Source organism: Maylandia zebra, linkage group LG11 (genome assembly GCF_041146795.1).
Source record: "Maylandia zebra isolate NMK-2024a linkage group LG11, Mzebra_GT3a, whole genome shotgun sequence".
NCBI classification, from domain to species: domain Eukaryota; kingdom Metazoa; phylum Chordata; class Actinopteri; order Cichliformes; family Cichlidae; genus Maylandia; species Maylandia zebra.
In genome coordinates, this window is record NC_135177.1 from 596,318 (window position 1) to 623,386 (window position 27,069).

Sequence of the window (27,069 nt, forward strand, 5' to 3'; positions counted from 1 at the left end):
CAACAGCCGAAAAGCATCATTTCCCCTAATGCATCGGGGCAAGCCCACTACGGATCCTGTTATAACCCAAAATACACAACAGACTGCCTCAAATATTTCTTTCCAAAATTGGTCAAACACTTTCTGCGAGTGTGGCCATCTCGTCTTTTAAGGGTGCGTCCCACACGGCGCTGCCTCCGTCGGCCGCTGACACGTGGAGAGGAGCCACCGAGAGAATCTGCTCTGATAAACATGCAAGTGCCAAACTGGAATTTAAAAAGCTAATCAGCAAGAGACAGGCATTCGCACTAAATCCCACTCTTCTTGATGGCATGCAAATAGTGGAAAATTTAATCAGCCTTTTTTAACCCCTCCTGATTTCACCCTCAGTTGTCAAGGCAACAGTAATCTCAAAAGCTGTCTGGCGAGTCCAATTTCTCGACGCTGATCGGGACTTCTTCGAAATTGGCTGACATGTGAAACAGCGCATGGGTGTGACCAAAATCACAACTGAAACGTTTTCCTGCTAACGAGCTGTTCTGTTACTGTCCAAGTACAGTGGCTTACATCAGCCCACCAGTGGGGTCCAGCAACACCACCACTGTCCCAGCTGTGGGTTGGCAGCATTTCACCACAGCTTTGCTTCTGAACATTTACACGTCATCTAAATGTGAGGTGACTGACAGATATTTTGCACACCTGCTGTCAGACTGTTATTGAAGTGAAACTAACACGTCTCTTCTCAGTGTGTGAGAGGTAGACTGAACATGGCTGTGTCCACTGGTTTATATATGTCTACAGGTTGCTTCTCCCCAAGACAAGAACTAACAGACTTAAAAACTCCTTTGTCCCACACGCCATCAGACTGTTTAACTCCTCTCTGGAGGGGAGAGGGAGGGGAAACAGGAGGACAAAGGAGGGGGGAACAACTAAGCTGTAGTGCCTCTGCACCTCACTGTGCAATACCTTTTGTGCAATACTTTTGTAAATAGTCAACAGTGCAATAGACTCAATACTTGAAATGTGCAATTCACTTGTATTTTTATTTTTTATTCCTATTTATTCTATTTATCCCCTTTGTATATTTTATTTATATTTGTCTCTGTATTTATGTGTGTGTGTGTGTGTGTGTGTGTGTGTGTGTGTGTGTGTGTGTGTGTGTGTGTGTGTGTGTGTGTGTGTGTGTGTGTGTGTATAATATTCTGTAACTTCTGTCGGTGCTGTGCTTTTTGGAAATCGAATTTCCCAGAGGAACCCACCCGAGGGATTAATAAAGTTCTATCTTATCTTATCTCTTATATTAATGGTGCTGTTTCAGTGAAACCATCTGCTGACCTTAACATCAGTGTGAGACACCAGTTTAGTGAATGTGACAGCTGCAGGTGGCGTAGGCTCCTTTAAACCACACCATCATCATGTAGGCTCCTGACAACCTCTGACACTTTTAATTTGGGAACCTTGCTCCCATTCATGAATCATTTTTCATTCATTTTTTGGTTTTCCAGGTTTTTCCGAAGCTGAGTTTTCACCATGATAATAACCTTTGTGCCGTAACGTTGCTGTGACTGTGCAGGCCAGAGCTGAAGTGGTGATAGCTTTCCACACTCCTTCCTGACACGACGGCTGCAGTTTGTGGTCAGAATGACCATGATAAGAAGATGTGTTCACACAGAGCTCTGACGAATCCCTGAGAATAATCACCGTTTGGTCTCTAATGAGAAAGCAGAAATGATGTTTGCCTCTGGTGACACGAGTATTTCAGGGACGACCGGGCGCGTAGGATTTTTTAATCACAAAAGTTTGAAGCTTAATCTTAAAGGTAGACACTATCTCTACTTTTAAGATTAGGCTTCAAACTTTCCTTTTTGCTAAAGCATATAGTTAGGGCTGGACTAGGTGACCCTGAATCCTCCCTTAGTTATGCTGCAATAGCTGCCGGGGATTCCCATGATGCACTGGGTGTCTCTTCTTCACTTACTATGTATTAACAGACCTCTCTGCATTGAATCATATCTGTTATTAATCTCTGTCTCTCTTCCACAGCATGTCTTTTATCCTGTCTTCCTTCTCTCACTCCAACCAATCACAGCAGATGCCCCGCCCCTCCCTGAGCCTGGTTCTGCTGGAGCTTTCTTCCTGTTAAAAGGGAGTTTTTCCTTCCCACTGTTGCCAAAGTGCTTGCTCATAGGGGGTCATATGATTGTTGGCTTTTTCTCTGTATCTATTATTGTAGGATCTACTGTACAGTATAAAGCGCCTTGAGGCGACTGTTGTTGTGATTTGATGCTGTGTAAATAAAATTGAAACTGAATTAAATTTATTATTTCAATTGATATTGATAATCATTTGTGGTTACCACATCAGGCCAATCACCCGCCAGGGTCACCAGAGTGAAGCTTTGACTGTACTGATTTCCTCACGGGGTTTTGTTTGTTTTTGTTTATTTCCAAATAGCCTCCCTAAACTTTTGGATATACTTAAGGAATTTGGGACAATTTCTGGATACAAGGTGAATTTTGGGAAGAGCGGGGCAATGCCTATAGGAACGACAACTGGGGCATTTTCGTCTATTTTAGCACCTTTCAAACCCAGCTATAACTAAATATTTGGGTGACACAGAACCAAAGACTTGTATAAAACGAATTATCCTCCTTTATTGTCTTAGCTAAAAGAGGATTTTGGAAAGTGGGAGTCCTTGCCTCTTTCGCTGGGTGGTAGAATAAATATCATCAAGATGAGTATATTTCCTAAATTTCTGTATTTTTTCCAATGTCTTCCAATTTTTTAACCAAGTCTTTCTTTAACAATCTGAATAGTCACATTTCTTCCTTCATTTGGAACAAAAGCCACCTAGTCTGAAACAGACCGTGGTGCACAGGGGGCTTAGCACTTCTAAATTTTTTGTTGTATTACTGGGCATCTAATATAAGGGATGATTGTACTGGGTAAAAGTTCATGGTAGTTAATTATCATGGGTAGCACTGGAGCAGTGAATCCTCCCTGCTGTCTTTGCTGTGTGCCAGATTAGCCCTGGCAGGACCTGTCTCCAGCTTTACCACAAACCCTCTCGTCATCCATTCACTGACATTATGGTACCAGCTCACTTTAAACAGGCTGAACTCTCCCTTATTGCACCACCGCATAGACATTGCCTGTTCTCTCCATCCTTAACGGACGAGGCATTTAACAAATGGACAAAGCTTGGAGTAAGTTCAATGAATGCTCTTCTCACAGACAATATCTTCTGTTCACTTGGACAATTGGTGACTAAGTTCAAGATCCCTCAGTCACATTTTTTCAGGTATCTACAACTTGGGAACTTTGTTGCTTCTAATACTGAGTGCTTTCCGTCCTGTCCACCTCCGTCTCTTTTGGATGATGTTTTTGATCTTAAACTGGACGCCAAGCGGGTTATAAGTGATGTTTATGAGCTGTTAAGTAATTATAAGCTGTCCACACTGCAATCTCTTAGGGAACAATGGGGAAGAGGATGGCCCAGACTTGGCATAGGATCATCAATAGGATGTTTTCATCATCTACCTGCCTCCAGCATGTGGTGATTCAGTTTAAAGTGGTTCACCGTCTCCACTGGTCTAAAACTAGATTGAGCAAAATCAAGGATGGGTTTGACCCCACATGTGACCGGTGTAGACAACAGCCTGCTTCTGTACTTCACATGTTTTGGACTTGTCCAAAATTGGGTAGCTTTTGGAAAAGTATATTTGAAACCATGTCCAAGATATGTGGCATTCCAATTACAGCCTGTCCATTTATGGCCATTTTTGGGGTGATGCCAGTCTTTCTGAATCACACTCTGATCTTCTTGCACTCTTTTGGCCGTAGGTTGATCTTATTGAAATGGAAAGAGCCACTTCCATCTGTCTATGGGCACTGGGTTAAGGATGTCATGTACAATACTCAGCTGGAAAAGATCGGCTACACTGTAAAAGGTTCGGCTCGGACATTTTATGACATACGGAAACCTTTTCTAACTTACTTTGAAAGTTTAAATCCAGATACTATTGCTTAATGTGTGTGTGTTTTGTTTTTTCCCCTTGCTTGCATTCATTTATGTTATTATTTACTTTTTATCTGTAATTTTATTTTATCTTATTTCTTTCTTCTCTGGCTGAGTTTTAGTTACACTGTTCTGGGGAGGGGGGGGGGAGGGCTGTTTGTTAATACTGCTTTAATTGTTGTTAAAAGCAATTTTTTGTTCAATAAAAAGACCTCGATCAAAAAAAGGTGTGTCTCTCATAAACACCCACACCTTCTAGGGTGGATGAAATGAACTTACACGTAACAGCTCATCTGATTAGTCGCTCCAGTAACTCTGCTTCAATGTTATCTCTATGGCATACATGCTAACATGCTAACAGGTTTGAGTAGAATATCAGTCAAAACCCCCGATGGTCCAGCTGCAGTCCTCACCATAACAAAGCCAATAACACAAAGTGACGGTATCTCAGTGCTTTATAGATTTATCATGACTTTGTGTTCCTACTTGGCCATTTGAACTGATACTGGTAATTATGGTAATTGTGTTTTCTACAACTTTCAGGGACTGGTGCCACCTGACGGTTGTACAGCCTGGAGGCTGAGGGTTAGCACTGGCAGCTGCTAGTCTTGATTTGTTATTTATAGTTTGATTGACATGCTAATTAGTAACTAAAATAAATGTAGTGGAGTACACCCTGTGCTCCCTTTGCAGAGCAGCCCTGCACACTGCAGATATTAATGCAAGAGAGTGGACGGGTGGCTTTAACCCTTTAAAGCCGGTCGGGGCGGCCACGCTTCGTTTTGCGTAACTATTTTTAAATCCCGGTAGCACTGCAACCACGTAAGCTAGCACAATAATTTTTTTTGCATATGAAACTGGAGGAGTTGTACTTACATCTTATGCCATCAGCTTGTCCTCGGTCACAGTTTCCTTCCACATAAAGCTTTGCAAAAACTGCATAAAAAGCACTTGCAGCAACAAAAACATAATATTCCAGAAACACGCTTTGCCGATCCGATCAGCTGTTTGTAACACTTCCTACGTCCATCAGCGCGAACTATTGCATGTCCGCCATGACCTGCCCGAAACCGGAAGTGACGTCATTTTGCGGAAATGTAGTTTTTTACCATTAGGGCCTCATGAGCCTATACTGGTGTTTTTAAAAGTTATGTTTGGCTTTGTGACTTTCTGTGTCGTTTCTGGGATGCTTAGGACTCATATTGCTCTGCTGGAAATAGTTTATTTTGATGCATATGCTGTTTTTTTGCAAATTTGCATTATAATATTTATTTTCGTTTTTCCTGCAGTATATAAAAATTGGTGTATTTCAAAAATAAAACTATGAAGACACTTAAAATAAATTTCCTGTGGTGGGAAACTATTTTGTGCAACTTTTTTGTATTTACAGTTTTGAGGGATAAGCCTCTTAAATTTCTCTAACTAGAAATATATGTTAAAAAAACAAAAACGATTTTAAATGTTTTTGTAATTCATTGCACTTTTTTGCAATTTATGTAATTACTATGCACTTAATGCAGACATATTATTAAAATTTTGGCTGTAATGGTTGTATTGATGTATAGCAACTTGAAATGCTCCCAGAAATGGCTCCACAGCATGTAAGAATATACTATAAGCTCTGCCGGACTTGGTTCTATGGTAGGTCTTAAAGGGTAAATCAACCTGCAGATAGTTTTACTATAATCAGCTACATGTTCAACTCTCCCTCAGACTAAGCCAGGAGTTTGTCTCCATGCAGGCAGCTTTTTAGTTCATTTATTTTTGTAAAAAAACAAACAAAACCTCCCTCACTTTTTAAAAGTCCTTAAGAAAAGTTAAAAACACAAACGGACAAAGCTGACAGACAAACGGAGAAATGCTCTCAATTCTCAGTCATTGTTAGGGAATCAGGTCAGGGCTGTGACTACCACTGCATGTCGGACCAGTCGCATGCTGAATGAAATGAAGGTTCAATGCAACAATGTGTGAACTGTTATCAACAGGAACATTAAGCAGACTTAATGCTGGATGATAAGAAGTTAGGAAAGACTGCTAAGATGGTCTACTGTAGATTCAAATGTAGCACCAATCATCTGTGTCTCTAAGACTCATCATCATTATCTGACAACAGCGTCTAAACACGCCCAGCTTCACTCCCTGATGGCGAGGAAAGCACAGTCAGCTGGACACACACACACACACAGCAGGTTAGATAAATAACAACCATCCCGTCCACACATGCAGAGAAATACTGCAGCACTTTGTTACACAGTGCTACGGTCCAGTGCTAATATCTCAGTATCCTCTGATACCACCATACAACAGCATCAGAGTTGTTAGCCTGTGGTGCTAACACTCCAACAGTCAGTCACAGCAAGCAGAGCAATGGTGCCTGTGTAACCTTATACTTCAGATACGTTTAAAACTGCAGGTTATGACCAAGGACATCTGAAACTCTGTGTTTAACCCTCACCGATCAAACGAGCTTCTCCCTTTTAGGCTAGTTTTACTGTGCAGGACTGTCCCTACAGTGCAATCCAATCCAAAGGATGCAGTCATGTTAGGACGCTGCGCACTGAACACAGTACTTATTCTTCCATGAGTATTTCCCCCCTGAGGTGACATGCCTGCCATGGGCCTTACCTGATGGATAGACAGTCCTGTCAGGTTGGATGCGGAGGAGGGAGTCAACAATGGCCGCCCTTCGCTGCAGAAGGGTTGAGATCATGTCCAGCCCCTCTGGGCCGAGCAGCTCAAACAGCTGGAGACAGGAACAGGAGAAGACAGTCAGTACTTGGAAAAAAACATTTCTCATTGGAAATGAATAGACGTGACAGGCTTGTGAGGATCAGTGGAACAATGCAGCACCCTTATCCCTCGTCTATAAGGGTTGGTCTCAGAATGGAGGCTGTGACAGAGAGCACAGCAGGAAACTGTCGAGGCCTTGCTTTGCTCTGTGGTTTCTAAACTTCGTGGTCCCTGTGAATATCTGTTCTATTCACGCTGGGAGTGAGAGGAGAGGTGATGTCCTCTCCTCTCAGTGGACGGAGGGGGTGAGGTTTCATCTGCTCACAGGGATGTTTTTTAAATGAACTCTCATGAATCCTGGCCTTGGAACTGACTGATTAGGTGTGGGCTCTGCAAGGACAGAGACAGACTTTCTCCTTCAAATGGCTTGTGTGCAGTCTCCATCCTTCAGGCAAACGTTAACTGTGTAATAAGTCTGCACGTGCACAGCTACGGGTCAGCAGTGGCAAGGTCTGTGTGGTCTGCTCATTTCCAGTGAGTAAATGGAACAAAAGAACCAGAGTGGAGCTGAGTCACAGGAGGGCATCCTGAAACCACGTGCACAGGAAAAATACACTGAAGATTCCTTTTCAGGAGGATGGTGGTTCGATCCTTGACTCCTCTGAGCCTAATGCCAAGATTGGTGCTGAAGAGGAGAATTACACAGGATGAATGTGGACAAGTCTATGCATGGAATAAAGTAGCTTTAATGCAGGTTTGGAACATCAGTCCATTTACCTGGTCAGGATTAAAAAGGCCTTTTTTATTTGATTCACCTGCTGTTAACATCCAAGCAGCCATGAAATAAGAACAAAGTCAGAAGCAGTACTTACCACTGTAACTGTAACTGATCCTGTGCCCAGTTTGGATCATCTGCACCAATGACTGGATAATTATAGCACAGCTTAACTCATTTAGGACGGCCTTACTAAACTAAAGAGCATTTTTACATTAGGTTACACTACATGTCATGATATTACATTTTTATATTGAACTGTATGAGAACTAAATATAAACTGACAACACACATGATACTGATGCATGACCAAACATAGTGCTGGGCCATATCATACCGTTCACGGTAACACCGGTATAATGTTGGGCAATGATAAGAAAATGAAATATGGCGATAGAATATGGGTAAAACGCGCATGCACAGTGCCTTTGTTTACATACGCACATGGCGGAAAAAGCATGGCAGCGAATGAGAATGAGAAGGGAGAAAGTGGATCGTTGAATGAAACCATGAACCACAACTGGTTTGTAAAAATGCTGCAGCTTCAGTGGTGTGGAACTGGTTTAGCTTTCGTCCGTCAGATACACAACAAAGCACTATTTTTGGTAGCGCATGCTAGCGGGCCGTCGTTATTACCGCGTTGTTTGGAAAATACGGCGCACTTTAAATCAATCCTTTGATTTTTCTGAAAGTCGACAGAGCCCCTTATAACCCCGTGTGCCTTATGTATGAACTCTGGTTGTGTTTACTGACCTCGAAACCATTTTATGTACACGGCGCTCAGAAATCTGTCAAATGTTTCAGTACGACTTTTATGCTCCTTATATCTGGAACAAACTCCCAGAAAGCCTCAGATCAGCTGAAACACTCAGTTTATTTAAATCCAGGTTGAAGACTCACCTGTTCTCAGCTGCATTTGAATAAAGCACCAAATCCACACTTTTAAGCTTAAATTTCAAAACTTACATTAACTACTGATTTTATCTATTTCTGATTTTATCTGTTTTGATTTTACATACTGTTTTGTTTGTTTGTTTGTTTGCTAAGTGGGTTTAGAGCTCTGGGTAGCTCCCCAACTGGGTCTAGAGAGTATTTTAAATTCAGGGAATTTAAAATAGAAAGTAGCTCGTCCACAGAAGGACTGGTAGCTCCCCTTACGATAAGGGTTCAGATCGCGCGAACAGGTGTGAAATGTGTGTGTTTAGTTAGTTTGTTTGTTTGCTTGTTTTATTCAATTTTAAATCATGCTTTTTATTTGTTTTTGTTTCTAATGTCTCTGTAAAGCACTTTGAATCACCTTGTTGTTGAATTGTGCTATACAAATAAATTTGCCTTGCCTTGCCTAGTACGACTTTGCTAAGCTACGAAGCCGCACCGCTTGATGGATTGTCGGAGCATTACGGCTATCGTAGGCGGAGCCTCGCGGAGTGATACGTGCTGTGCTTCAACATAATGTTACCGTATTGTGTGTGTTTAACCTCTTTTTAAGTTTTGTGGATATTAAACATGGTTATGCTGAGGATGTGTCGGCTCCACTGGAAATGCCTTTTGGTTAAACTGTCAGCGAGGAATTTGCATTTGCACTGTTAAATGTTTATATAACTTTAATGCAGATAAAAAACAGCTGCTTGTTTAAGTGAAAATACATTGATGGGTTTTTTTTGCACTAATAAAGTTGTGGAGTTTTATTTTGTATTTTGTCTCGTGTCAATTATATCGTCAGTTATATCGTTATCACAAATTCTCAAATGTGTATCGTGATAAATATTTTTGGACATATCGCCCTGCTCTAACCAAACACATCGATCTATTAACGTGTTTATAGGCGGACGTTCTCCTACAGTGTTGTTAAAAAGGTTTACAGTGTATTTAAATCCTGGAAAAGCTGGCAAGTTTGACCGTCTACACACGTTTTTAAAAGTTGTGTAACATGAATAATTCAGCAGTCAGATGAAGCAACAATGCAGAGTCGTGTGTACAGAGGATCCACTTTCACAGAGCTGGGTTCTTCTACCAAAACAATGTTTAAATGACACCCAGCTGATCGACTCAAAGCTCCCAACACAAAGTTGCTGAGCAGGTAGCATCACCACAGAGGAGAAATATGAGAACAGTGATATTCTGAGCACAGAGCATCAAATCATGGCTGGACTAAAGGTTTGTAAGAGGGGAGAGTGTACTGTGCTAACTGGATCACTTGTATCTAAAGCACGAACAGCAGATCAAACTATCAGAGGATCGATACATCAGGCTTTGTTCACTGAGACACTGAAGAGCAACCGTATGAACAATTCTCACACTCAGAATTTAGTAAATGAAAACACTCCAATCATGTCATGGAGAGAAGGAGAAACAGGGAGGAAGGCTAACACATGGCAGCATTAGGCGTGGTGTATCCCAATGAATCACACTAAAGGTGGGTAAATCAATATGAAGGTGAAAAACACTGGCAGACAATGAATTATACACAGAGAAATGGGAGCATTCACCAGCAGTGAATCATCTCCACCCTGATAAATGAGAAGCAGTACTCCACCCTCGGGTTTGATCTTTGTGGGGAAGGACTCAGACGGAGACAGAATAATGAGCCCAGGCATCTCCAAGCTTTGAACAGCTACTTAAGACCACAAGCTCTGACTTGCCTTCAGTACAATGGTTCCTCCACTGCACATTTACTGAGAAAGGCAAACATCCTAATATGATTGAAAGCTTTTTGAAACTCTCAGATATGCTATGAACGATAGGATGATAGGATGAACGATCAGGTCTGAACACAGGTCAACTGAACAGTCCTCTGACTCTTGTTTTGGACCTGATCACTGCCAGATACACTTCTCAAAACAGATCTGACTGCATCCAACCAGAAATAATAGGAAGTGAGATCATTAGGTTATGGATTAGCACCAGTATCGGTACCAGTACCCGTGCCAGTATCAGTACCAGTGCCAGTGATAGTATCAGTATCAGTACCAGAAAAGCAACATTTAACGAGTATAGTCCAACTGCTTGTGGTAAACACAGAAGGGTTGGTCATGATTTCCAAATTTCCAGATGTAAATAAATAAATAAAGTCATACATAAAACCATAGTAGGCATAACATAACAACATAATATTTAATAACTACACCCTTTTTGGCTCCTACCTCAAAGCACACTGTGCGCTGTAAATCTTACGTGCTGCATAATAATAATATTTAGTGTTATATACACAATCACGATGGTGTTGTGTTTATTATATTGCTGGTTTTGTTTGCTTATTTTCTCTTTTTTTCTCTCAACAGGTGATCCAGGTGATATATATAAAAATGTGGTTTTTTTGCCCCCCGTCTTTTCTTTTCCCTTTTCTTTGTCCTTCATCACTATTCCTCTTCCCCGCTGTCTTTGTTTCCCTCCCTCCCCCCTGTCATGTCTGTCCCATCTGTAACAACTGAAAATAAAACAACATAAATAATAACAACATCCAACATGTGGCGGGACTTCTGCTGGAAGAACATTATACGCTATTTCATAACGCCTAAACAGAAGTCTAAATTCAGTGCTACACCTGCGTTTTGCTGGAGGAATTGTGGGGAAGACATGGCTGATTACGGTCATATATTCTGGTCCTGCCCACTCATACGACCCTTCTGGATGGAAGTTATAAAGATAATTACAGAGGTGTTGGGATTCCACGTGTCTTGTACATTTACCTCATTGTATCTGGGATATTTTACAGACGATTTAGTTACAGATGATGTTTACCTTCTGAAAGTTCTCTTGGCTTCTGCGAAGAAGGCCATAACAAAACGCTGGCTCTGTAGAGATCCTCCCACTGTAACACTTTTTACCTCTATAGTGGAAGACGTCAAATTGATGGAATGTATGACTTTCACTCTGCGACTGCAGGGAGATTTGGGAAGGAGACGGTGGAGAAAATGGCTGGACTTTACAGCTTGTGGCAGCACCCTTTGATGCATAGAATTAGTAATGCAGACTTGTTGACGTATGTATGTGTGGATGTGCAGATGTATGTACAGGTGTATGTTATCTTCCCATGACCTCATACTGTTTCTGTTTTTTCTTTTTTTCTTTTATCTTGCTGCATAAAAATGTTCCTAAACAAATAAAAAGTGTTAAAAAAATAATAATAATAACAACAAAGGTCAATCAAATGGACCAACACAGCAAGGCAGGGATGGTAAAGTAAATCCGTTGGGCTTCTCTCTTTGCCTTCAGACAATAATTCTGATGGCAAAAGAACCAGACGGGACAGGCGGCCAAAAAAACAAAAAAACACAACAACTTTTTTATCAGTAACAGTTTGGATTTATGTTTCTCATTGAATCCTGGCAGCAGAGAATGAATTTGTCCCCCTTAATGAGCTCTGCCTGGTCGGCTGTCACTTCATCGGGACTCCGCGTTTGGACCATCGTGGTGGTGGACATGGCACCGTTTACTGGGACAGTTTGTCCTGCAGAGTTATGGACTCTGAGACTTTCCCCTCCTTTGAGTCACAACTTCATACGGTTGGTTCATCAAATATACTTTACTGTGTTTTATTTTACCATCCTCTCAACCCTGCTGGTGTTTTTATTCAGGATTTTACAGACTTTTTATCTTCCACTATTCAACTGGAGAAAGTCTTAATGATCAGGGATTTCAGCCTGCACGTGGACGATCAGGATGCGGACGATTAGGATGCGGACGATCAGGATACGGATGATGCTTGCTCTGAAATGTTCTGATTTGTTGGACCCTCATGCGATCACTGATGCTGATGTTGCTACTCAGGGTTTTAACAATCATTGTCTGGAGATATTAAATTCGGTGGCACCTATGAAGTCTGTCATTGCTGCCCGGAAAGAGCTCATCCGTGGATAAATGATGACATAAGGAAAGTCAGAAGAATCTGTAGGAAAGTAGAACGCCTTTGGAAAATCAACTAAACCTGAAGTTCACAGGCTCCACCTTAGGAAACTTTGGGTTTCCCTTCACGAAAACATAAAAACAGCCAGATCAGGATATTTCAGCTCAGCTAATCTCATCAAATAAGAGAAATTTGGAGGTGCAATTTGAAACCATAAACTCTATTGTTTTCCCCGTGGTCCACCCAGTACCCGTGACCTCTAAATCTGAGAGTGATGACTTTCTAAATTTCTTCGTGGATAAAGTTAATAATGTCCGTAAGAGCATTGGTTCTTCAATACTGTCTGTTTGTGTCTCTGGTCCACCTCCCCCTCATTTACTGTCAGTGTTTAACCCAATGACCATACATGACCTTTCACTCCTGCTGGATACAATGAAAATCGAATAGTTATGCCTATAACTTCTGTTCCCTGAAGGAGATGAACGAGGTACAACACATAAGTACGGGATATCACGCCCTCGCGTGTCCTGGCTGAAGAAACTTTATTCATGCCTTTAAGGCAGATGACGTGTGATGACACGCGCACGGCCCCGCCTGCACATATAGCCGCTGTCATCACAGTCATCCCTCAGTTCGATAGCTGCTCTTCACCGAGCCAAACTGCTCAGTGGGGCCACCTTGTGTTGTACCTCGTTCCTCTCCTTCAGGGAACAGAAGTAGACATACATGTTCCCTTTCAGTCGATTCACTCAGTACAACACATCACCACATCCTTAGTGAGCGGTAGACCCAGCAGAAAGGACAGCATGAGCCACCAAAGGGGCTGTAACGTCCAACCGATAAAACCGCGCAAAAGTGTCCAGTGATGCTGCACAAATATCAGCTACAGGCACCCCTTTAAAAAGAGCCCATGAGGTTGCCACCCCCCTGGTGGAATGAGCTTTCACCCCGTGGGGCAAAGCAAAACCTCTGGTGCCATATGCCAGTGAGACAGAGCTCTACCTCTATTTGGATTAGCGAAGCAGACAAACAGCTGGTCACATAAACGCACACTCTGAGTGCGCTCAATGTAGGTGCGTAGCACACGCACTGGACAAAGAGAATGCATCCTCCTCTGCTCCTCAGATGCAAAAGGAGGGGAGCAAAAGCTCAGCAACTCAAACTCCACTGAGCTATAAGACGCAGGCATGATCTTGGGAAAATAGGCAGCATTTGGACGCAATACAACCTTGAGACCATCAGGAGAGAACTGTGTGCAGGAGGGATGCACAGAGAGCGCATGAAGGTCACCCACTCGCTTTGCTGAAGCCAAAGCGAGAAGTAATGCAGTCTTATATGAAATTTCATAGCCACAGACTCAGTGGGTTCAAACGGGGGCTATAAAGGGCCCCCAGCACCAAAGACAAGTCCCAAGCAGGGACACTGGACTTAAGCACAGGTCTCAGCCGGTGAACCCCTTTCAGAAAATGTATGGCAAGGGGATGTGCACCTGGTGTCACCTCATCAAAGCCAATATGACAAGCAGATATAGCTGCTAAATAAACCTTAACTGTCGAAAATGAAAGGCCCTTATCCAGCAGCTCCTGCAGGAATGTCAAAACATCCACAATAGAGCACTGAAATGGGAGAGTGTGGCAGTCCTGGCACCATGTAAAGTGTAAAGTGTGCGTGTTAGTCCCCATAGGGAAATAGTTCCTCTGCATTTAACCCATTCACCCAGTGAAGCAGTGGGCAGCCGCCAGTGCAGCGCCCGGGGAGCAGTGTGTAGGGACGGTACCTTGCTCAGGGGTACCTCAGGGTAGCCGTTCAGTGGAGTCGAACCCCCGACCTTCCGATCATGGGGCCACCACTCTACCTACTGAGCTATCCCTGCCATTGCTCGAAGGCTCACCATTTGTAAGCATACAAGCCTCTAGTAGATGAGGCCCTAGCGCTCTGAATTGTCGCTTTCACACTAGGTGGCAAACCCTTAGCAATCAAGTTTAACCTCTCAGCAGGTAAGCATGAAGGCGCCACAGATCCGGGCGCAAATGAACCACTTCTCCGCCCGCCTGAGAGAGGAGGTCCCTACGGAGAGGAAGCTGCCAAGGACTTGCTGCTACCAGGCTGATTATCTCTGCATACCACGACCGTGTGGGCCACCAAGGGGCCACTAGAATCAGAGAGAGGGAATGCCGACGCACTCTCTCTAGAAGTGGAGATATCATTTCCACTGGGGGAAATGCATACAGGAGCACGTCTGGCCATTGGTGCGCTAGCGCGTCCAAGCCCAAGGGTGCATCGTGGTCGATTATGGAGAAGAACAGGGGGCAGTGAAGCAAAAAGATCTATTTGCCCCTTGCCAAATAGGTCCCAAATCTGAGCCACTATTAAAGGGTGTAACCTCCATTCTCTCACCAGAGGACCCCCTGGAGAGAAGGTCCGGCCCCAGGTTCAGGTGGCCCGGGACATGGGTGGCTCTTAGAGACAGAAAATGAACACCATAACAGCAGAGAGTGAGACAGCTTCAACAGGGGAGGAGAGTGTGTTTCTCCCTGCCTGTTTATGTAAGACACCACTGTTGAATTGTCCGTCCTGACTAAGACATGCTGGCCCTTCAGGACTGGACAGAAATGCTTTAGAGCTAAGAACACTGCTAACAGCTCTAAGTGCGGACCAGATCCCTCGCACCCTTGCACAGCGCTCCCCACCCTCTTAGGGAAGCATCTGTGGACACCACCTTGCGAAACAACACCCTCCCGATCCGAGAGCCCTGATGCAGCAGCCTGGGCTCCCTCCAAGGACGGAGAGCTAGCATGCAAGACGCGGTTACCTGCAGCCTCCTCCGGAGGTGACGCGATGCACACAGGCGGTGAGAGAGAGTCCAGTGTTGAAACGCTCTCATTTTTAACAGTCCAAGTGGCACTACGGCGATCATAGATGCCATCATGCCCAACAAACGTAATAGCGTCTGGAAACGCAGTCTGCGTCCCAACTGAAATTGAGCGAGGCAGCGATGAAACGCGGCCACTCTGTGCTCCGACAAACGTGCGCGACTGGAAAGCGAGCATATTTCCAAACTGAGAAAAGAAATCTGCTGACTCGGGATTAGCGAGCTCTTTTGAACGTTCACAGAGAACCCCAGTGTCTGAATGTGTGACAGAACCAGCGACAGCTGTGTCTCCGCCTGCTCTCTGGAGCAAGCTACGAGAGCCCAGTCGTCTAGGTAGACTAAGATGCGGATGCCTCTCTCTCTGAGGGGCGCTAGCGCTGCTTTGGCACATTTCGCAAAGGTGCAAGGAGCGAGCGACAGCCCGAACGGCAGCACTAGGTATCCGTAGGCTACGCCCTTGAATGCAAACCTCAGAAACTGCCTGTATTTCGGGTGTATAGCCACATGAAAAAAAAGCATCTGTTAGATCGATTGTTGCAAACCAATCTCCCGGGCCGACCGCATTCAAGAGCTGTTAGCATCTTGAACCTGTACGTTTGTAGATACGTGTTCAAGACTCACAGGTTGAGGATGGAACGAAGCCCTCCCCCTTTTTTCGGAACAACAAAATAACGGCTGTACCAACCTTTGTCTGCTTCCGAAGTGGGGACCACTCGTATTGCTCTTTTCTGCAATAGTGCCTTTATTTCCTCTCTGAGTATCATCACCGCCTCGGTGTTGACAGTCGTGTTTACGACTCTCTGGAAACGAGGCGGCTTGACCCGGAACTGGAACCGGTAACCCATGGCAACAGTTCGCAGCACCCACGGAGAGGGGGCGCAAGCACGCAACTGAGGGAAGTGAGCAGCCAGCCGGCTGACCTGTAGCACCGTCGGCAGGGCGTTGTCGCCCCCCAGTGTGTCTGCAGGGGACTGCATCACCTGCCCGACCTGGCTCATTCTGCCTGCAGGCTGAGCATTTGTGATTGTTTGAGAATAAACAACACTCTTTATTGATTGTAACATGGGAACATGTACATTCATACATTTTGTTGGAGGCACCTTTTCTGGGGCACAACAATGAAAAACAGCGGGAACACTCGATGTGGTCACCTGAACATTTAACACACCTGAACAGGGAGTTACCTGAGGCATTTTGTGTGCAGGGGTTTTGTGCTTGGGAGACAGTGTTAGGAAAGTGCAGCGCCTTCTGGGGCTGACAACCTGAACAAAACTTAAGCGGCACCTCTTGGGTGGCAACAGAGGGGTAAAAGCAGCATCTCCCTGCTGCTGGACCCCTTCTCCACTCGAAACCACAGCTAGGAGGGCTGAGGCTTCTTCCTCCTGGGCGTCGGTTCCCGCCGGGGGCCCGAGGGTGGACCTTTGCTCCAGGCTGACTGGCGTGGAGCTCGGGCCGGAGGATGTGCTCTCGCTGGCGGCACACCCACTTCAGCAGTGGGCACCAGTCTCTTGCCAGTCGGCAGAGGAGCGGCGGGCCTGTGAGAGCTGGCTGCGGGCTTGGGCTGACGTCTGGGGATGATGTCGCGCAGAGCTTCCGTCTGCTTCTTCCTTCAGATCGAATCTAGCCTGAATGGCTTCAAGTGAATGTCTGAATATCCCAGCTGCAGACACTGGTGCGTCCAGATATACAGCCCTGTCCCTATCTGGGACGTCAGAGAGGGTCAGCCACAGGTGCCTCTGCGCCACTACTGTCGAAGCCATCCCTCTGCCAAGGGAGAGTGCTGCACAGCGAGACGCACGGAGGATGTGATCTGTGGCAACTCTGACCTCGTTAAGAAGAGGTGCCAGCGGGCTGTCATCAGGAATCAGCGATCTGAGCTCCGTCAGGCACATCGCCTGGTACATCTGGAGCATGGTGACGGAGCTCATGGCGCGAGTAGTGCCGGCATGAGCCCGATAAATCTTCTCCAGCTGCAAAGCAGAGAATCTGCCGTACTTGGACAGCAGAGTTGCGGGGCCGCCGACACCATGGTTATGGGACGGGGTCAGATAAGCAGCCAGAGACGGCTCCATAAGGAGTGGGTTAGCTAAGCCAGCCCCCTCGGCGCCGTCCAATTCCATGGACTGTCCATAGCCGGGCATAGTGACGCAGGTAGACAGAGGTTTGTCCCATGATGCTGTTAGCTCGCACACAAAGTCTGGGAACATGAGCTGGCGGAGGAGAGGGCCAGTCACATGCAGCTTCTCAGCAGCACGGCGAAACAGGGAGAAAAGAGTGGCATCATCGTGGCCGACCGGCGCAGCAGCAGCGGCACATTGGGCCGACAATGAGCTCTCCTGCTCATCCTCTGACAAACCATGGATGTCCAGGCCGATGTCCAGCACATCATCGTCTTACTGGGGAGCGCTGCAGAGTTCAACCCAGGCTGAAGCCCGTCAGCGCTCCTGCATGGTTCCGGCTCGTCATCGGCTAACCCATCAACATATTCCATGTGGTCAGCCCAGCTAATTGCGGGGACATCAACCAGATAATCCTCGTCTTCAGACTCGGACGAAGCCAGGGCTCCAGACTTGGAAAGGAGAGGGTCATGCTGTGCGACAGCCCAACACTTTTTCCACAAACATCAACCGTCTTTCCAGGGTCGAGATTCTTACTCTGGATGGCATTACCTTGGCCTCCAGTAACGCTGTGAGGAACCTTGGAGTCATTTTTGACCAGGACATGTCCTTCAATGCACATATTAAACAAATATGTAAGACTGCTTTCTTCCATTTGTGCAACATCTCTAAAGTTAGAAATATCCTGTCTCAGAGTGACGCTGAAAAACGAGTTCATGCATTTATTACTTCCAGGCTGGACGACTGTAATTCATTATTATCAGGAAGTCCTAAAAACTCCCTGAAAAGCCTTCAGCTGATCCAAAATGCTGCAGCAAGAGTCCTGACAGGGACTAGAAAGAGAGAGCAGATTTCTCCTGTTTTGGCTTCCTGTTAAATCCAGAATTCAAAATCCTGCTCCTCACATACAAGGTCTTAAATAATCAGGCCCCATCTTATCTTAATGACCTTGTAGTACCATAACACCCTATTAGAGCACTTCGCTCTCGCTCTGCAGGCCTACTTGTTTTCCATTAGTACCTACTCGGATCGACTGTTCACAGTTTTCGGGGTTTTCATTAGGTCATAGTACTTGGTACCGGGTACTAAAATAGTTCCTGCACAGCCAGGATTCCAAGCGATCCGAGCAGGTACTAAAATGTGATGTTGTCAGACCGCATGCTAGCAACTGGCTCGTCAGTGGCGTCACTCGATGAGACATGAGAGAGTCTCATGCACAAAAATCAAAACCACCATTTTTGAAACCCGGCGATGAGGGAGACGGCTACAAAACCAACGGCGTGGTCCCCGAGTGTGACGAAAAGCCACAGAGCGAGCAGCAGGTGTATCATCGCCTCCACCTCCATCTTTGTTCTATGGTTTGTGTCGTATACCAATTACGTCACAGGACACTCGGCCGCGTTGCTATGACGATGACCACGCATATTAGGTGGTAATCAGCTGTAATGGAAAACCAGTTGATAATGGAAGAAGTCAACATAAGCTTAAAATTATAAAGATGTAAAGTTTCTGAGATATCTCCCTGCTACTGTACTGAACTCCCCTCACTATGAAATGACATGACCAAATCTGTATGTAACTAAATGGCTTTGCAGTCCGCGGTTCCCGCCTGCACTCAGCACCCACCACAAAATGTCAGCAATCCAAGGTCACCAATGAGAAATAATAAGAAGCGAGTTTCTCCATTGTTGGCTTTAATGCCACAGAGTGCAAAGCCTTTAAACTTTAGTGTTGACTTTGGAGTCACACAGAGGTAGATGCATAGAGAGCCTGCAGGTGCACTCTCACAGTGTGTTTCCGTGTGTGTCTCTGCTCACACACACACACAGCAGTCTACACCTGAGGATGTCTGTGGGAAAGTTGGCTTCCAAATGTCAACTACGTGAGAAACATTGGAAGCAACTGGAACCAGCTGAAGTTGTACAATTCTGACTCTGTGCTAAATTGATAGAAGGGCTGTGGGGTAGGGGCAGATGAAAGCCTGGACATATAAGTGAAGTGTTGAAAATCCACAGGCACAAAATGGTTTCCTGCTTCATATAAGAATGTGAAGAATAGCAAATTAGAGGTTCAAATAGGGTGAGAAACAGACCCGTGCAACGAGCAGCCTAATCTGCTTTACACAGGAAGATGTAGATCCAAACAAACCCCAAAGCTGCACAGCAAATCCCTCACACAAAAACTTACACTCCAGTGTTTGGACATTTAAACAGCTGTCACTCTTCAGGGCTGCTGTTTCACCACGTCATACAACGCTTACGTCAAAAATATAAAATACAAATATAAAAACACGTGCTGGCTAGTCACAGGAGCACGCTCAGTGAGAGACTGAGATTACCCATAATGCACCACAGAATGACACAGCAAATCATCTCAGTATTCTTGATATTTATTTATAATCACCTCTGTTAGTCCTTGATATTTATTATTGAGTGATCTGTAAATATTGGTGCGATTTCTTACATTTGAAAATTCTGTAACATATTGCATTGTTTAAATAGTTCGTCTGTTACTGTCCTGGAGCAACTGTAACCCACATAATGTGCTTAGAGATTAATAAAGTATTCTGATCCTGGTTCACTGAAGTTCACTGAGAGACAACAGTTCCCACTTAGACTGAGGTGGAGCTGTCTGTCAGCGGCAGAGCTAAAAACTAACTGAGGGCAGTCTTGATGCTCAATCATCCAGGCAAGAAAGCCCACAAAGGTTGATTCTGTTCATCTGGACGTGGAGCTTTCAGACTGCAGAGAGCTGAGGAACCATTCCCCAGCTCTCTGTGATCACTGGTCATGACAGTTATACAATTATTGCATATTATGATCCTGAACCTCACAGCCACTGCTGCTGGTTTCAGTCATTGTTTAAATGTCCTGCTTATAAGGCTGGAAACCTGCAGTCAGCTGGGACTGAAGAAGTCAGCTGATGAGTGACGAACGTTACTCCAGATGAACAGAATCAACTTTGTGGGTAAATGAAGGTTAAAACAGTTTAGCAGACACAGCTGTGGTGTCGAGCTCAAGTTACTGCACTCACAAACCTCGTGTCCACTCTATGCTTTATGCTGTGCTGCACTTTATGCTTAAAGAACATCAGCTATGCTGATTATTTTGTGACTGTATGCTTTCCAGGATGTGGATAATGTTTCCATGGAGCAGACGTTCAGCACAACAAGCTGCTCGGTCAAAGTCTAAACTCTACACAATAGCACACAAAGTCTTTGCAGTACAAATTTAGTCACATCCAGATGTTACTGGTCTGACAATGAGACTCAGAAAAGAAAGAAGCACATGACTGAGGCGGACACACAGCTCCGCCGCTCACTAACAGCTCCTTCATGTTCATGTTAGGAGGAATTTAAACGTGTCCGTAGAGCTTCAGTTTCATCAACACTGAAGTATTAAACAGTTTTGTCCAAGATAAGCAATGACCTGAGAGCCTCCATCGTTTATCATTAACACAGTGGCTGTAAAATACTGAACCAAGGCAAAGTGGATTACAGACACACAGAGAACCAGATGTGCAGAGCAGAACCAGATGTGCAGAGCAGTGGGTGCACCACAGCTGAGTCCAGAGCATGAGATAAAGTGAACAGCAGACCAACAGGACGGGCTTCAGGCCTGCACAGCACAGCTGAGGATGCAGAGCTGCAGGCTGATGTGTCGTCTGGTTGTAGCCAGCTGCACGGCTGACAGTGACGTTTCTATATTTTAACTTTCTTAACTCTTGTTCTACAATAATGAAAATATGTGCATGTTAGGTATTGTGCTGTTTGCTCACCCATTCATTTATTAGTAGGTTGTAAAATGTATCACCACGATCGATGGTGAAAATGAACAAGTTGACTAAGAAAGGACTTCTTCACCAACACTGGTGTAGCTGCAGAGGTAAACATCTTCCCTGTGATGCAGCCGAGTTTGAAATTCTACTGTGGTGACGACCCTGAGGCAAATATGAAGAGGCGCAGCAGCACGCAGTGATCATTCAGCTGCTGACAGAAGAAACACAGCTGATGGCAGTCACTGCTTTTACACTCATCCTGCTTTTCCCGAGGAACACTTTGCTTTTGTTCCTTAAACTGTGAATATAAGTTCATCACTATCTCTAAATACCTTTGTATTGATGCAACACTTTTCCTTCTCTTGGCTTCAGAATAGACAGCTGATGGCTAACAGCACGGCAACAAGTGCACCCCTGCCACACTGAACACACCAGCACATCATCTGCATCACCGCTGAGCTCAGGTTTCATTTCCACTCTTTGTTTTCATCATCGTTAAATCACAGAATTCCAAAAATATACGTTTGATTTGACAAAGTGAATATTTACAGCCATTTTCACACCTACAGTGTGTTTACTGTGGTCATGTTCACGATATGAAGGAACAGCACTGGAGTTAAACTGGAGCCGACACTACGTCTCCAAAGGGTGTTTGTGTCTGCACTCAACGAAGAACAGACCACACAGCCCTGGTGTGAACACGCGTATTCATTATACTAATCATTTAGATGATTTCACTGCAGAATCTACTAAAAAACAAACACCACCAAACGTGCACTGAATGCATCGTTTCTTTGGCACCACAGTCAAAGATGTGTTCAAATACCTGTGGACAGAGAGGGACTGAAATGTCCTCGACCTGTGACCAAAGAGAACAGCAACACAACGAAAACCTTACAACAACAAACACAATCAAACCTTGAAATCCCTTTGACACCTACAGCTAAAGCTCCGTGTGTTCACAGCTCATATCCAAGCACACACCAGCAGCCCCAGTAAGAGCCTTGATATGGGCAAAGGATCAAAGCAGTTATCAGGAAAATTATGGATACAAGTGAAAGACAAAAGGGTCCACATCCTGTTACCTGGTGAATTTACTGTAACACTGTTGCTATCATTTTCTAATAGTTCTAATCAGTGTCCCAGGTCACACGGTGGGAAAAACAAACCCTAGTCAGGCACTGGCAGCACTGGTACATCTCTCCTTATGGTCTTAACTGTGTGCACATTAGGCTCCTAATATTTCCAGGTCTTTATTGCCACTGAAGGTCAAAATGTACAAGTCTGAAATGTGCAGAGGTAAAGGCCAAGTATGGTTTAACAGCCAGGACATGATAACTCCAGTGCTGCTGAAGGTCAGCGTGATAGAATCAATAGATGTTGCACAACAATAAACATAACAGTGGGAGAGGTCAAACTTCACAGAAATGCAGTGATGAAAGCATCACAACAGTCTGTCAGGTTTATAATCAAGCGTATGGATGACCTCCAAGCCTGCTACGAGCTGAGCACCGTGCAGGACGACATGACAGCAGATGGTGCTTTAGAGGTGGGGTTCGTACTAGATGGTCTAGGGCAGGATGATGCATGTCCTATTCCTGAGTGTTTGCAAAGCCAAGTTACCATAACAACCAGTGTAGACGCTGTAGCACTGGTGAATCTGTACAAACAATCTGATTGGTCCACATGAAGAAACAGTGCAGACAGATATTAAATATGACAGAGGCACTGATTTCTGATGATGTGAAGATGATGTGTGAGGACAAAAACAACCCTGAAACACCAACTTCAGTCAACACTTCTGCATAAAATGAGTTCCTTACTTTCCAGTGACTTCTATTAATGCGCATGTTATATATTGACCTAACCTTCAGGGTTAATACGAACAGACCAGTGGTACAGACCTCGTTCTGCAGCTCATCGTTGCTCCTGTGTGAGGCCAGCATTTCAAACAGAGACGTGCACAGCTCCTCTGGGTTGGATGACATCATGTTGCCTCCACACAGATATTTATCTACTTCTGTTCTAAGGATGGAGCCATCCCCCGGGGTCAGGGGGCTTCCTGTACTGGACGGAGCCTCTTCACTGATGCCCTTCTTGCCGCTCTTTTGGTTGTTGAAAAAGTTGATGAAATCCAAGCTGGCACTCTCTTCCTGGATACCGGAGAAGGGCAGCCCCTCCAGTGGGTCGAGTGTGTAACCGTCATGTGAGAAAGCAATGTTGCGCCCAAAAGCGGCGCTTCGGTCCAGGTTGCGGCAGGAGCGTTGGCTCTGGATAAAGTCTTCGACTCGGGAGTCACCGAGCAAAGCCACCAGTCGACCCACAGAGGCGCAGGACGCTTCAGCTGCCGATGATGGAAAGGGACCGAACATGTGTTTGATGGCCCGAGTCTCCTCTGTACCAACGTGGTCTTTGTTGTGGAAGGTTTCAAACAGGAACACGGCTGCGCTTTCACCCACCGCCTGACCGAGTTCAGAAGCCACTGTGGAACAAGCACATGCACACCACAGTTAGCACTGCAGCGTTATGCACAGAATTTACAGTTAGGTCCACACATGTTTGAACAAAAACACACTTTGGTCATTTTATATTTGCAAGAACCAAGAGTTTGTAAAGGCATCGAACTCTGACTGCAACCCAAAATAGGTTTCCAGACTCGAGACGAACTGAAGGTAGAGACACCTGTAAACATGCAACAACTGAAGGCAACTGCAGCAAAGGCGTGGCTGAGCTTCTCGTGGAAGCAAACACTGCACCTGGCTGTAGACGCTCCCAACTGCAACAAACCTGCACATCCAACTATTCGAAGCACAGCTGCCAGTTCTACCCTCAGCCTCCTGCCTGAGTTATGACACTGACAAATGGTAAATATCCTGTATTTCTGTAGCGCTTTTACTAGTCCTTTACACGTCCAGTCATCCACCCAGTCACACACTGGTGACTACAGTGGCAGCTACATTGTAGCCACAGCCACCCTGGGGCGCACTGACAGAGGTGAGGCTGCCGGACACTGGCGCCACCGGGCCCTCTGACCACCACCAGTAGGCAACGGGTGAAGTGTCTCGCCCAAGGACACAACGACCGAGACTGTCCAAGCCGGGGCTCGAACCGGCAACCTTCCGATTACAAGACGAACTCCCAACTCTTGAGCCACGATCGCCCAAGATTGTGGCACAACTACATTTTCAAAAACCCCGACCCGAGGGTTGAAGTCACTGAGATTCGAACTCATCAAAGCTGCCCCGTTCTCGAGTCATTGCATTCACAGACTTGGGTGTCCACGCTGCACTGCAATCAAATCAACTGTTCGAGTATACAGAAGTAAAACTCTAAAAGTGTGTCACTGTCCAGAAACCCATGGATGTTCCTGTACCTGCCCCAGAGAAACACCAAACTCTACCTTCTACATGAACTCTGTTATAATGTCAAGTCATAAAAAGCCAATAATGCCAGGAAAGAAGGACGCAGTCACTAATCAATCGACTCATTTAAATGCATGATGTTGTTCAGCAGTCACATACTGCCAGCAGTATCAGTCGACTGGCTTCAGCTGTTAGCATGACCGGAGCTTCTGTCAGTAACGTCCACGTGAGGTTTATAACCCACAGGATTCATTAAACACTAGCTGCCCTGTGAGGAACGGACCTGGTTTCCTTTTCTTCCTTGAAACCCAGTGTGGCCCAAACACTGGCAGAAAGGAGAATTTCCATCTTAAGGGAAAATGGATGTAATGATTATCATTTTAATGATGACGATTATTAGGATTGCTGCAACAATCACCTTTACCCTTTCTATTACCATTAGCTGTGCCTAGACAGCAGCACTGCTTTATATGGCCATTAAATCTGTGCACAGCACTATTAATAGTGCTAGAAAGAGTCGGCAGCTCTAAGCAGGAAAGGCCAAACACGAGCTAACTGTTCCTGCACCTCATTTAAATATTATTCCAAACAATTCATACTTTAGCAGAACTGCACTTAAAAAAAAGAAAAGAAATGCAGCATAATTGTCCAATTAGAGGAAAAAATGTCAAAAGGACAGAGGCAGACTAGAGCAAAGAAGGCTGGAGAGGCAAAGTGAAAACAGATGAAAAGGATTTAAACCAATTAAAACGGCCTAAAAAAAAGCAGCAGCTCGTGGTTGCACGTTACAAACACAATGGCTGCTTTCATCCTCGAGAGCATCCTAAGAACAACTTTTCATTTGGATCTAGTCACACAGTTTGAGGGCAGCTCCAACACACAAACGAGCACACACACTGTTAGTCTGACTGGTGAACGGTGAGCAGCCAATCAGATACTCGCAGGGTTTCCTCAGAGCTCAGTAACACATGGACAGACTTTAACTCTGCCATCAAACATGCTGTTTGGTTTGAGCTGCTCTGTGTTTGAACCTTCACATGGAAGACGTGTGAACAGTACAATAACCACATGATCACATTAACAGCTGATAGAGTACAGCCATTAAAACTACCTGCAAAATCTTCCATGTTGCTTTTGCAGAGAATTCCCCCAAATATAACCTACCAACACTGCATGATGTCATTTTGGCCCCGCCCTTCTTTATTCAGGGTTTTAATGAGTATAAACAGAAACAGGCATTCTGAGGTTTTCATGAACGCTTCTCCAGCTTCACACAAACACGAGTTACAGCTGAGGTGTGCCTCCTTACCCATCTGTTTGGCTGCCAGGAGCAGGCTCTTCAGCTCCTGACTGGCAGCTTGCTGCTGACTTTTGTCCTGATGCTCGGTGCAGAAATGGACAATCTTCTGCCACGTCAGGCCCTCTCTGGCAAACAGCTCCTGTCTCTTCAGACGCTTGGCCTAATGAGTCACAGAGAGAGATGCAATTACACTTCAAGAAGAGCAGCACTCACTGCTCTGATCACAAGTATCTGGAAATGACCACCTTTAGTTAACAGCACTTAGCCTGTGCATTACTAACAACACTGTATTTCTAAAGTATTTCTATTATATTTCACTGAGCATATGAGAACCTATACTATTAATTACACAGGCCCAGTTTACTGACTGTGGGCAGGGTTCATCAACAGAGACTGAATCATGGGTCCACTCCCACGGTTCACTGTTTGAACCTTTGTCAGTACGAGGTCGACTCACCTAAAAGCCGATGACACTGTGAGTGATATGGAACAGCTCTGTTTGTTTTCATGCTTACTGATCAGTAGGGCTGCCACGATTAGTCGACTAGTCACGATTAGTCGACTATCAAAATCGTCGACGGCTGATTTAATAGTCGACGCGTCGTTTGAAGCTTTGTAAGATCCCAAAAGACGCAGGAATAAGTAGCAGGATTTAAGAGTGTAATAACGGAGTGAAACAGAAGATGGCAGCACTGCATGTACAAGGATGCCAGCTGCCGTTAAACCCAGAAGAAGAAGCTGTGTCCCAGAATTCATAGCGCGGCCCAGCTCAGTTTCCAACAATGGCGGCAGCTAGTTAGTTTTAATGTTACTCTTATTATTCTTTCTGGGTCACAAAATAAACGTTTAACATATTTTCAAAAGCGCTCCCACATTTTCGGAGACGTCTGTTACCCACTAGCTCGATAGCGAGCCGGGGGCAAGGCTAACTAGAGCCGTGAGAACACCGGACTCCCGGCAAATCGTTTTCAAACCCACCGCCGTCTTTCGCTACTCAGGTTAAACATGATATATAAGTCACTTAGATAACTTAAACATGTTATTGTTTGGCTTTTTTTTAGTATTTTATTTGTTCCTGAGTAAATCAGTTATAGTTATAGTTTTTACACAGCTGAATAAACGTCAAGCAGACAGCTGATCATCAGAAGTGTGAGATGCTCGAGAATTTACTCCGGTGTCCTGTTATATTTTAGATAGAAAGGAGTTTATTAAACTTCAAACAATCTGCAGATTTCATTAAAATGTAATAAACTATCATCTTGTCTTTATTTTTAGTTAGCACAGACCGTAAAC

The 27,069-nt window shown here is 44.9% G+C and overlaps 1 protein-coding gene across 9 annotated transcripts in view; it reads right to left on the bottom strand.

Annotated features, from left to right (window-relative positions):
* Positions 1-27,069, bottom strand: part of ascc3 (activating signal cointegrator 1 complex subunit 3) — a 149,186-nt gene that overhangs the window by 117,765 nt on the left and 4,352 nt on the right. For all 9 annotated transcript variants that reach the window (XM_076889658.1, XM_076889656.1, XM_076889661.1 and 6 more), the window contains 3 exons: positions 25,786-25,936; positions 23,019-23,596; positions 6,623-6,740 (listed from right to left, as the gene is read on the bottom strand). In XM_076889658.1, the coding sequence (XP_076745773.1) occupies positions 6,623-6,740; positions 23,019-23,596; positions 25,786-25,936 (847 nt within the window). The remainder of the gene's footprint in view (positions 1-6,622; positions 6,741-23,018; positions 23,597-25,785; positions 25,937-27,069) is intronic.